Source organism: Heteronotia binoei, chromosome 15 (genome assembly GCF_032191835.1).
Source record: "Heteronotia binoei isolate CCM8104 ecotype False Entrance Well chromosome 15, APGP_CSIRO_Hbin_v1, whole genome shotgun sequence".
NCBI lineage: Eukaryota > Metazoa > Chordata > Lepidosauria > Squamata > Gekkonidae > Heteronotia > Heteronotia binoei.
In genome coordinates this window covers 11,057,355-11,070,447 of record NC_083237.1, presented here as the reverse complement: position 1 = coordinate 11,070,447, position 13,093 = coordinate 11,057,355, and the positions used below count along the sequence as shown (strand labels likewise).

The 13,093-nt window shown below is 44.2% G+C and overlaps 1 protein-coding gene across 1 annotated transcript; it reads right to left on the bottom strand.

The window, feature by feature from the left end:
* Positions 1-443: 443 nt before the first annotated feature.
* On the bottom strand, positions 444-11,209 carry LOC132583008 (vomeronasal type-2 receptor 26-like). The gene is made up of 5 exons (XM_060254674.1): positions 10,722-11,209; positions 5,063-5,354; positions 3,699-4,562; positions 2,662-2,788; positions 444-1,345 (listed from the first exon to the last, which is right to left on the bottom strand). Exons 1-5 carry the CDS (start codon positions 11,207-11,209, stop codon positions 444-446), a joined length of 2,673 nt encoding a protein of 890 aa, XP_060110657.1.
* Between the last annotated feature and the right edge of the window lie 1,884 nt (positions 11,210-13,093).

Here is a 13,093-nt window from a genome sequence, read left to right as displayed (position 1 = left end):
CTTTATTTATATAAAGTCCCGCCAACTCCCCAAACTCTTGTATTTTCATTAACAACAAAGGTCTAACTTGCATGGGGTTTTCATTTATGAACATTATATCGTCGGCAAATGCTCTATATTTGTAGGTACATCCCTTTTTTTGTAATCCTTCTACATCTTTTTCTTCTTGAATCTGCATCAATAAAATTTCAAGAGTCATTATAAACAGCAATGGTGAAAGCGGGCAATATAACATAAGGCATTCTGAGTCTATTTGTGGGATAGGTTGGGATATAAATCTTAATCAATCAATCAGACAATGTAAAGTAAAAAATCCTCTTCTTAAAACTTCATTACCTTTCTTATCTTTTATAAGTGTGCCCTCTTGTTGGTGTGTGCGTGTGTGTTAGGGCAAATGTCTCTAAAGAAAAAAAAAGAAAGAGAGGAAATAGGAATCACAATGGTTATTTTTTTCTCCTTATTAGTGCTTCTTTTCTGTTCAGCTCAGGTCTCAATACAATGATGTAGCATTTGGGGGAAAAGATACAGACTAGTAACCCAGCACTAGACACCAAAATAGAAAAGATCTCCACAGCTGTCATAGATTTCCCTTTACTGCTCAGATAGGCTGGAACAAAAGAGACCCAAACACTGCTAAAGATCAACATGCTGAAAGTGATGAACTTGGCTTCATTAAAACTGTCCGGCAACTTCCTGGCTAGAAAAGCCACAATCAAGCTGATAATTGATAGAAAACTCATGTAGCCCAGGACAACATAAAACATAGTGACAGACCCCTCGTTACATTCCAGTACAATATTTTTAGTCAGAGACTCTGTGTCAAAATCAGGAAAAGGTGGTGAGATTGCCAGCCACACCATAGAAATGCCAGCTTGAATAAGGGAACAGGAAAGGATGACAGAGTTAGCCAGCCATTTCCCCACCCACTTCCTCATGCTGGACCTTGGTCTGGTGGCCATAAAAGCTACAACCACAGTAATGGTTTTGGCCAAAACACAAGAAACAGCCACTGAGAAGATGACGCTGAAAGCAGACTGTCGAACAAAGCAAGTCACCTTCCTCGGTCGGCCAAGGAATAGCAAAGAAGAGAGGGAGCAGAGCAGGAGAGCGATGAGAAGTATGTAGGTGATATCTCTGTTGTTGGCTTTGACGATGGGGGTATCTTTGTGCTTAATGAAGATTCCTAGCACTGTGGCTGTGATGAGGGAAAAACAGACAGCTAAGGAAGCCAAACTAATTCCTAAAGGTTCTTCAAAAGACAAGAAGCTCAATGTCTTTGGGATGCATCCATCTCTGTCTTTACTTGGAAATTGACCACTGTGGCATTTCATGCAATCATCCATATCTGTAAAAAAAAAAAAAAAGATGAAGTGGAGCCATCTCATTGATAGTTGGCATGGGACATGTTATATTTGATGTTGAAGAAACTGGAGAACATTGTACATTTTTACTGCTGGGTTTTCGTATCCTTCCACCCTTCTGAGGTAGGTAAAATGAGTATGGGGTAAAGTGCAGATGACTGGGAAAGGCGATGGCAAATCACCATGTAAAAAGTCTGCTGTGAAAACATTGCGATGTGACATCACTTCAGAGTCAGAAGTAACTGGTGACTACCAGGGGACCACCTTTACCTTTGCATGGTGAATTCCAGATACCCAGATAATGTCTAGCTTTGCTTATTGCAACTGTTTTTGTTATTTTTATGGTTGTTGCTTTTGCATTGTTTTTCTACATTGCTTTTAGGTATTTGCTTCCTCAGAAAATGAAGCAATGTAGGATTCGGAATTTGTAAACATAGTTGTGGAAAAAATTGTGAATCCCTAAACGAAAAAAGCTCAATTTGCTGAGCATTTGGTAGCATCGATGGTAATGCAGAATAAGATTTTTTTTTTTAACCAGGAAACCCTGGATGATGCCAATTCTGACACTTCAGAGGCTTGTCTGGTGGACAATTTGGAGATAGATTTACTTCTATCCAGCTTGAGTTCAATATAATTTTGACAGTTAAAGTTTGCAGTCATAAGGCATTACCCAGATAGCATCATTACTGAGATACGTAATTAAAGCACCCATAAAAGAAGGAACCCTCTGGAAAAAAGAGCCCTGAAATGTTTCTTGTGCCAAAATGATTTGATAAATGATTCTAGTGTCATCCTTTCCAGGTATGTCAAATGTATGTTGAGAATGTAAGACTGATTCCTCACTAACCCTGCTCCGTGCCAGGCTTCCATTTCTCTCCAGAGCAAGCTTGCGGTTTCTCACAAGATGCTCCGCACTGCAATTTTGTGCTGGGGCAACCTGCAATTTGCCACGCCACAGCGTAAACCTGGAGAAAAAAGAGGTTCACGCTGTGGCGCAGCAAATCATGGGTTGCCCCAGCACAAAATGGCGATGCGGAGCAGCTGGTGCGAAATCGCTAGCTTGCTCTGGAGAGAAACCAAAGCCTGGCACAGAGCAAGGTTAGTGTGGAATCAGCCCAAGAGTTGTGAGGGTACCTTCTTTTTTGGATCTGAAATTACTTTAGACTACCTAATAGATGACTTTCACAAAATGAGAGAGAGAGGCAGAAGTCACCATAATGAGGCTTCCTTCAATCCCATCAAAATTTGACAGTCAAATAATCTAAATTTTCCCTAAGTAGCGATGCATGATACCACCTACCATTTTGATTTGAAATCTTCCCTTCTGGGCACAGAACACAATCGTAGCAGCAAAATGTCTCCCCTTCTCTCTTTCTCTTATGACAGCCGGGTTTGCAGTAATCACTACACACTGAAAGGGGCACTGTCTATTGAAAATGTAGAAGGAATTTAGGAAGAGAAAATTAGACATTATATTCCAACTGAGATATACAGAAAGACATAAACAATTATAATAATTATGCTATCTACAATCAGTTTAGTCTTCACCCATTACAGATCATATTTTATTCTTGATAGTAATATTAAAATTGCATTTCTTCCTTGGAACAGGAATATTTGGGTCACAGAATGTTCTAAAAAGTACAGATATTTAAGAATTTAAATATATATTTGAAGTGTTTGAATATAGACTCTGGTCTTTCTTGAATAATGAGTCCAATCGAGCAAGAAAAAGGCCACGATAGGCAAATCTGAATAAAACAAAACATGGTCCTCTGTTAACCACCTGAAGAGTGGAGGAGCACCTGACAAAAGTGAAATAGATACCTTGTTAAAAATGGTTTGCCACACAATCATATGCTCATGAATGATGCATTTTTCTCCTTCAGCAGCATTGGGATATATCCCTCCAATTTTCACTGTGTGGAAAGACTTGTTTGGGAATGTGACCAGGTTTGTTATGTCAAATTCACCTCTCACTTCCCTTTCATCATTAAAAGATAATCTTTCTCCAGCTGAGTTGTTGAATGTACTGCTTTGTAAAACAGGGTGGACCTAATTAAAAGCAGAAAAGGAAGCAAAGCACTGGTGTCTGAATGCTGAGAGATGTCAATGTTATACTTCCATATAATTTCAGAAATAAACCTTTTAATATTTTATAATACCAAAAGTATATAATGTATATTTTGTCCTACTCTGATTAACACAAAGAATAAAAATACACAAAAAAGTTGATTCCAGATACTGTATTTATTATTGGACTAATCAAGGAAAGTAGGATATTTTCTCATATTCTACTAACTTAGACATGGTAACATTTTCTTGGATCAATATTACCTTCCAAGGCTGGAAATCTTGAAGTTCCATTATTTTAGCACTGTTTATTGTCCTGTGATTGAATCTGGATGAGTACAACACATGGATAGCATGTGCTATGGCATAGACCGCATTGTAAATGCTGTAGCTGTGACCAGTCATGCCCATTTCAAAAAGGGAACTAGGAAGACTCTCCAGCATCTCCTCCCCAGTACATGTTTCATTGATGGCCACTGGCTCCTGGGGATTTGGATAGTAACAGTCAAATGCTTGCTCCCAGAACACCTTGAGAAAACCATTCCTTTCTTTCTCAAAGGACTTCACACCTTGAAGAAAGTTCTGGAAGCTATGTGGCTGATTTGAGTGAATTGTGAAGGAAAGGGTCCCATGGAAGAACTCGAAATCCCAGCCTCTCTGAAGACTTGTCAGTGCAAAATCAATTTGTGATGTCGTAATCCACACTTTTCTCAATGATACATCTTCCTTATAATTGGGATTGTTTAGAAATATAACAGCCACAAGTTCTAAAAAGACCATCAAGTCTCCATAGAAGATAAATGCGTTGGCTTTGCTGTCTCTGAAAGGTAAAAATATATTTAACGATACATCAGTGAGATAATCCAAATCACTCCAATTGGGTTGGTTTGGGATTTTCTGTATCAAAGCTGAACAGATTCCATGTTTGGAAAGTAGTGGCTCCAGGACCTTCAAGAAATGTTCTCCACTGTCATCATCCACAGCAAAAAGCCCAACCCATGTCCATTGGAAATGGAGAAGTAATTGGATGATCCCCATATTTTGATGAGCTTCATTTGGAACCATTCGATAAAAGGAAGAAGATGGTTTTCCATCTCTCTCCTCTGGGGCAAATGATCCATAAGCCAGCTAAAAATAAGTGTTCACATATGTTAGACAACTGGGATGGGAAGAGTTAAAAACAAATACTGTTCTGTTTGATTTATCATAGATTGTCAAGGCACACAACAGTTTTGGGGAAATCAGGGTGCTAAAATCATCTCACATTATCACATAAAAACATAGAGAACCTTTATATTGAGTAAAGTGATTAGTTTAAAGGTCAGTATTGTCTGTTTGGCAGTGGATCTCCAGGTATTTGAGTACAGGGCTTTCATATCACCTACTTCTTGATCACTTAAAGTGCAGATCCCAGGGACTGAACCTGGGACTTTCTCCATACACTTGATCTACCTTTTAACCCCAGCCCTCGCTCACTACTGGTCCTTCATTTTATCCTCACTGATGTTAAGCAACTTTGAATTGGATCCTTGGGGTCACTAGCAGCTATACAGCATTTTTGAACACCAGCAAAATTCTCAGGATTTTTTTAAATTTGTAATATCACTTATGGCTATCCCAGATCTTGCCTGTGGAATCTTGTACAGACTTAGGATGTCGGACATGTGGAATGAGGTATCGGAGCTCAATGCCCCAATGACGGCTACTAGGTTCTTCTGGGCATCACATCCATAGTTTGGAAAATATATTTGCAATTTGTAGAGCAGATCAAAGGTGGCGCGATAGGTCATTCTCATATCATAGTAGCTGTCATAGATGTGGAACCCAAGAGTGGCATTGGGCAAGATTCTGGGATTCTTGTTGATTTCATTTTCAGCAAACACCAAGGCCAGGACATGCTGGTGGAATTTGGTTAACATACTGTAAACAGAGACATGGAGATATTGAAACAATGATATCGAAATAAATGGTTTGAGAGATGAGTTTATTTATCATGTCCCGAAATAGTAATTGTGAGGGAGTTTGAACATTTTTTGTGTGTGTTACTATGCACATGTTTGGGAACACTAAATGACCACAAAGCACACAGACTGATACTTTAAAAACAGCACTTGCTGAGATATCCAGGAGGACAGCCATGTTTGTTTGAAGCAGTAGAACAGATTTTGAGTTCAGTGGCAGCATTAAGTTCAAGAAACGTTTATTCAAGATAAGAGCTTTCATATGTATACACACTTCTGATACAGAGAAACGTAAACTAACATACATAGAAACAGAAGTTAACATTTCATACCTCTACAGAATCTCTGTGTGTGTGTGTGTGTATGTGAAATGAAAGCTCCTACCTTGAATAAAATTTTGTTGGTCTTAAAACTGCCACAGGAATCAAAATTTGTTCTAGCAATCACTAAGGTATACTTTCAACATTTCTTCCATATCACAGAATAGCATTTGATTTACCATGTCATGAACCAAAAGAAATGTTGCCCTCTTAGCAGTGGCCAGGGTGTTCCAAAATAAATGGAGACAGCCTACAGAAGACAATGTGGCATGTAGGATTGGAGGACTGTTACTAAGGCAGTTATTCAAATCAGGGTATAACAAGCTTATCTCTGACCAATTTCGCACTAGACCTTTAATCCTGGTTTAGCCCTGTCCCCAAACTGACATTCTACATTAGAATCAATTTAATTTAAATTTATTACCGTCAATTGACCAGCAATAACAACATACAAAATCTCATGGTCACGGGCCATAATTTCTGACTACATAAAAGCATTCTCATATTCAAATTCCACCAATATTAAACCTTTAAAATGGCATTAACCATCTCTACTTTGTTAAAAACTTCCGCTTATTTATGGCTAAAAATATATATTTTGCTATTGCTTGAGTTAACAGATTTCTTAGTATCTTCCAGTTAGTAGAATCATAGAAACCAACTCCATTAGTTTATGATTCTATGTTTTTAGTGAAGAATGTCATCTTGGAGACAGGGCTAAACCAGGATTAAATGTCTAGTGTGAAATCGGTCTCTGCTTTGAAAGTTTTGGGGATGTGTTATTACTTTCTCCTACCATCCAGCAATGGAGGTAATCTTTGTGAAGCAAGACAGGCCAGGTGGACTGCAAACAAGGCTGAATAAAGAGCATTCAGAATGTGATTGCAAACGAAGAGCATTGGGGTAAAACTAGCATCCCCCTTCTTCCTCTCAGCATAATTTCCCTCGTATACATCAAAGGTAAGGTGCAGAGTCAGGCCAAGTTCATATGAGAAATGTAATAATTCCTTACTATGGGTCCTGATACAATCTCTGAGCTGGATGTTGTGTGAAATCTACTTCAGTCAAGTGGTAAACTAAATGAGAAACAATTCCACCTATGAGGAGATCTCCCGGCTGGTACCATTCATGGGGAATGGGGAGTGGATCCTTCATGAGACAGTTTGTGGTCTCTGTTTTCGGTCCATTTGTAGATAAAAGTGACAGCAGCAACCCCAGTTCCAACATCCTGCCAGCAATGCAGATTTTCCCTATGCTTGTTTGCAGTCTCATCTGGCCTATCTCAAACTAACTCGAATAGCAATAAAATTTCTAAAAGGAAGTGGGGGGGGGGAGGGACTAGCAACAGAAATGCATACTGGATCGGAGTGAAAATACTCTGATAATAGCTGGCTTTAAAAGGCAATTGGCAATGGATGAAGAAGATTCAGTTCCTCCTCCCAGCTACTGATGGCTCTATCGTTTTATTACTTTTTCTATACTTTTCATTTTCTAGAATTTTCTGAAAGCCAACAGAGGTTTGGAGTGAAGGTCAAATTACAGTGATTTGGACAATTCCAGTGGGAAATGATTCATTCCGCCAACAGGAACTTTGGAAACTTTGGTTCCAAACATTTTTTCCCCTTTGAACACAGGTTTGTTCTGCTCCTTAATGGGGAAAAAAATGTAGGCTCATCCAAGACTAGTATGGCAACCAAACATGAAGAGGATGAAGTTGTGACTTTGATAGGAAACTCAATGCAGAGCTTTCAGTGTAAGCTGGCAGTTTGCAGTACATTTATACAGAAATCACGAGTTCAATTGGACTAACTCCAACCCTAGTTTTTTTTTATAGACCACAGCTTAGTTTATTTAGAATCTTCATCCTTCATAGTTGCTCAGCCTTAGTGCTCTGCTTCTATTCCGAAAGGAAAATCCATTTGTATCTAGGGGACAGGTGTTAAGTTTTTTTATATTATAAAGTAGGGCTGCTATGAAAATCCAAGCTGTTCCTCTGACTTCAGTCATGTCTCCATTGTCCCAACATGCCCTGTTTGGTCATGGATCCATCATAGCTTTCCTGCAGAACTTCTGGCCCATGGAGTTGACAACCATACATTCTGGTTTGCCAGGAGACATTTATGGGTTGCAAGAAGACAACAAAAAGATGAGTTTTTTAAATATCAAATAGGGCTTGCTCGATCAAAACCTATATATGATTGAACTACAGAGCAATGGATGTATTAGCAATGAGTCAGAATTTCTAATAAAGAATATCACCGAAAAAGATGTGTATTGTCTCCCTATCTCTCTATATAGATTGCCACCCCAAGAAGGAACTTATACATTGTAATTTTTATATTGAGGGCCTTTTAATCTATTAGTACAATACAAGGTGGTAGAGATAACTTTGAAAGACCTTCATGATCTGGGGGATGCAGACTTGAAGGATGGCCCTGCAGCAGTTTTGCTCATCGAAGCGAAGCTCTTGAATCAAGGACAGCATGCTTCTTGTTTGATCCTGAGATGCTTACCAGGGAAAAAGAATATAAATTGGCTTATTTCTCCTGTCACAGGTTCTTCTATGGTAGGGGTGGCCAATGGTAGGTCTCCAGATGGTTTTTTTTGCCTACAACTCCCATCAGCCCCAGCCAGCATGGCCAATGGCTGGGGCTGATGGGAGTTGTAGACAAAAAACATCTGGAGAGCTACCGTTGGCCACATCTGTTCTATGGAGTCTTATTGGTGCCCCACAAAGTTGTGAAACTCTTAAAACCCATTTCTGGCATTCTATAGTTCATTCCAAAAACACTAGTCTGTTTGGGTCCTGAGACAAATCCTGCCTTCTGTTCTTTTTACTAGTTACTAGCAGTTTACAAGACATAGAAATGGAAGACAACAAAGAGAAAATCATTTCTATGCATATCTGGTTTTGGAAAGGCAGGGCCACCATGCTCCAATGATATCTACATTGCCCCCCCAGGCGGAATAACGAGACAAACACTGGATTGGATTGAAGGGCCACTTTATTAAACTCAACGGCAAGGGCAACATGGGGAACAGGTCAAGCCAGGGGTCAACGCGACCACCTTCTTGACCTGAAAACTGGGCGAGCCCCCTGAGCCCTGGGTATGAGCCAACCAAATGGCTCAGACCCGGCCAGCCCGGCAACATGATCACCGCTCACCTGAGCTCCACCATCCCCACAGCCGTGCAGCCTGGGATGCGGACACTCTCCGCATGCCGGGATCCCAAGACTCCCTGGAGCAACCTTGGGCCGTACAGCTTGCAGTTCCCCAGGGAAGCCATGCACCAAAATGGCGCGATGCAACGGGAGCTCACCAATCCCCAAAACATAATCCCAACACAAACTGCCAGTGACCAACCTATATAACGGCACCGCCATTCCAATTGCCAGCACCTAACATCAGCAGTACAAGGTAGGCAAAAACACCCCCAGACAAGGCCAATCCGTCTGAGGGCGAAAAATTCCTACCCGACCCCCTAAAATGAGCGACCAGCCTCTGCCTGTACTGCTTGACGGGCGGGCCGATAACGAAAAGCAACTGCATTTGAGGGGGCGGGAGCAGCCTTTTAAGGCCGCTCCTCGCCCCCTCCCCTTAGGAAAAACCATTGCCTCTCATCCGCACGGGGAGGCAATGGGCGGCCCCCAGCCTCAGCGGTCGATGGACCGCCCGGCTGGGAAAGGGCCGAATTGCCCCCCCAGGCGGAATAACGAGACAAACACCGGATTGGATTGAAGGGCCACTTTATTAAACTCAACGGCAAGGGCAACATGGGGAACAGGTCAAGCCAGGGGTCAACGCGACCACCTCCTTGACCTGAAAACTGGGCGAGCCCCCTGAGCCCCGTGTATGAGCCAACCAAACGGCTCAGACCCGGCTGGCCCGGCAACATGGTCACCGCTCACCTGAGCTCCACCATCCCCACAGCCGTGCAGCCTGGGATGCGGACACTCTCCGCATGCCGGGATCCCAAGACTCCCTGGAGCAACCTTGGGCCGTACAGCTTGCAGTTCCCCAGGGAAGCCATGCACCAAAATGGCGCGATGCAACGGGAGCTCACCAATCCCCAAAACATAATCCCAACACAAACTGCCATGGACAGCGCCAAGCCTCTGCTTAGGCCGCTGTACCCCAAACTATAAAACCCGAAGAAGCCCTTGCCGTAAGTCGGCTAAAAATAGCTCGTTGCCCTTCGCAGACAGATGGACCCCGTCCTCCCTGTACAATTCCGGCATGTCAGATAGAATCAAAGGATGGGGCACATAACCCCCCAGACCCGCACAGAGGGCTTTGCGCAAGGCCCTATTGGCCTTAATCCTGGCGCGCTCCAACCCAGTAGGGTCCCAAGCGGTTTGCCAAACGTGGCGCGGCAGCATGGCCGACCATAAGATAAGGACACCCGGCCACCTCTTGCCTATTAAAGCCAAATCCGACTGGGCCTGAATCGAAAGGGCCTTCCCCTTAATCAGAACCAAGTCGTTCTCCCCCAAATGAATTACCAAAATCTGCGGAGGGGGGCCACCTAGGTCCCTGAACAAAAGGGGGAGGAGACCGGGCCATCTCATACCACGACGGCCCTGCCAAGTGATGACAGCTCTGTCGCTCAGGCCCAACTGCAAACCGATTGGAGTCCTTCGGGCCTGATGCGCCGCCCAAAAAACAATGCTGTGGCCGCATATAAGGATCCGTTTCCTCTGGTCACCAGCCACAGCACCTAGAAGAAAAAACTATTAGACTGCAGAACAAGGGATGAAACATACCCAGATTGAAACATATCCCGTGGTGTCAATGCGGGAAAAAACATCCTAAGACCGCAAAGGCCGAATATAAGAACGGTATGCCCCAGACTTCCAACGCCCCACTCGACGAATGTCCTCATCCCCATAGCCTAATGCTGTGGCAGTAGAAGCCGCCCCAATTCTGAAGGAATGGGTACCAAATTTTCACCCCCCAAGGCCCAAATGTTGCAGAGCTCTACTTGTGATGGCCCAAAACTGGTACTTCGTCAAAGGGGCCTCATTGACATGGCGGAAAAGAAGGCCGTCCGATGATCCACGCCATTTAATATAATGCCTGATTGCGGCCACAGGGCATAACTCGCGTTCCGCGTACGTACCAACCGCCACAGTGCAGCCGTGCTGCTTCTGATCTGTCTTTGAACGGCGGACCCGGAACGACACCCGGTCGCTAAATAAACAAACATCTCTAAACTGCAGAGCCCTGGCAGAAACATCGTTGCGGGAGAGTGTTACAAGTTCCGATACTCTAAAAGCCCCCAAAAAGGCCATCAATGCGGCACTGTGAAAGAGTGCCTCCTCGTAAGGGGAACCACAAACCAGGGCCCAAGAGGCATGAAGCCCCTTAAGGATAGAAGGCGAAATAGGTTGCCGACAATCAACCCGGGGTCCAGATTCACGGGACCAACCTTCCAGCATTTTCTGTATGCGGAAATCCTTGGTAGCATCGCGATGCCCCTTGGCTTTACACATAAAAGCCAGTCCCGCCAGCTGGCCCCGAATAGATTTCACTGAAAGACCCCTATGCTTCTGATGCACACAGAACTGTAAGAACTGCTCAACAGGAATGGGCCAAACCTCAGGTAATCCTGCCCCTTTTCTGAAAACCACAAACTGGCTAGCCGCCCGGTCATACGACCTTTGAGTGCTGGGCGCTATCGCAAGATGGATTGCCCGGCTCACTTCTTCCTTCCAATCTGCCAAAGTTCCGCCGGGATGCGCTCAGGCAACAGGTCGGCCTCTGGGGCTAATTGACAGAAACGGTCCATCTGTTGGCGAGACAGAGCGTCCGCCACCTCGTTACAGATGCCAGGAACATGCTTAGCCAAAAACAAGATGTCCGATTGTAAACTACGTAACGTGAACGCCCTGACGAGCCGCATAACAGCGGGGGACTTGGATGTCAAACTATTAACAACATGCACAACCGCCATGTTGTCGCACCAGAAGTGCACTGAACAATTGGCCAAAGCCTCTCCCCACAGAAAAACGGCAACAACTATCGGGAAGAATTCGAGGAAAGTCAAATTCCGGCACAACTCCGAACCTAACCAATCCTGCAGCCATTGCTCGGCACACCAGTGCCCGCGGAAATAGACCCCAAAACCGATGGAACTGGCGGCATCAGAGACTATCTGCAACTCGGCCTCAAGCTGCATATCTACCTGCCAGAAAGAAATGCCGTTAAAGTCCCTTAAGAATGTTTCCCAAACAGCAAGGTCCTCTTGCATTTCCCTCGTAACTCGGGTAAAATGATGCGGTAAGCGCAAGTTGGCCATCCCATCGCAGAATTGCCTCAAGAGGGCTCTGCCCAGGGCCACAACCTTACAAGCGAAATTCAAATGACCCACCAACTGTTGTAACTCCAGTAAGGTGACCTTGCGCTTAACTAACACCGCTCGCACCCGAGCCAACAGACTAACTCGCTTGTCTTCGGGCAGTCTAGAAAACTGGCGCACCGTATCCAACTCGATGCCCCAAAAGGTAAGAACCGTAGTTGGGCCCTCGGTTTTTTCCACAGCCAACGGAACTCCCAGTTCTTTGGCTAAATCCACGAAGGCCGTTAACAACGAGAGGCACTGACCAGAACCAGCGGGGCCCACGAAAAGAAAATCATCTAAATAATGAGCCGAGTCATGTAACCCCTTTCTAAAACACAAGGCCCATTCTAAAAAAGTGCTAAAACGCTCGAACGCGGCACAGGAAACTGAACAGCCCATAGGCAGTGCCCTATCAACATAATAACTTCCTTCGAAAGCAAAACCTAACAGATCAAAATCCCCCGGGTGAACCGGGAGAAGGCGGAAAGCCGATTTCATATTGCACTTTGCCAACTCTGCACCCTTGCCGCACCACCGGACTATTTGTACTGCACGGTCGAAAGAAGTATATTTCACCGAACAAAGCTCCGCCGGAATTGCATCATTTACAGAACTACCCCTGGGGTAAGAAAGATGGTGAATTAACCTATATTCACCTGCAGCCTTCTTAGGAACCACCCCCAGGGGGGATACCCGCAGGTTCGGCGGGGGGGGGGGACTTAAACGGGCCTAAAACCCGACCCTCAGCACACTCTTTTTTGATCTTCTCCCTCACAATACGCTCAAAACCCTTAACCGAACGCAAGTTAGCAGCAAAAAAAGGGGTCCGGGGGCCTTGATATGGAATTCTGAAACCAAATAAGAATCCCTCGAACAGGTAACGCGCGTCGCAAGAAAGGGGGTACAAATTTAACAGCTGCCTAAGAACCGTCAGCCGAATGGGGCTGGGTCCATTTTGCAGGGGGCTGCCCGGGCCCACCACCCGTCCGCTTATTAGGCCACCGCTGCTTGGACCTGGTACAGGTGGTAAAAGCGT

Bases quoted from the DNA above. Each gene is read 5' to 3' on its own strand.
- LOC132583008 (XM_060254674.1), bottom strand. From the start codon at position 11,209: ATGTGTAAAGCCAAGGGGCATCGCGATGCTACCAAGGATTTCCGCATA. The intron at 4,563-5,062 runs GCAAGATCTGGG...ACTTATTTTTAG, and splicing joins GTCTGTACAAGATTCCACAG to CTGGCTTATGGATCATTTGC. The intron at 2,789-3,698 runs GTAATATTGATC...CATTTTCAATAG, and splicing joins AAGATTTCCAGCCTTGGAAG to ACAGTGCCCCTTTCAGTGTG.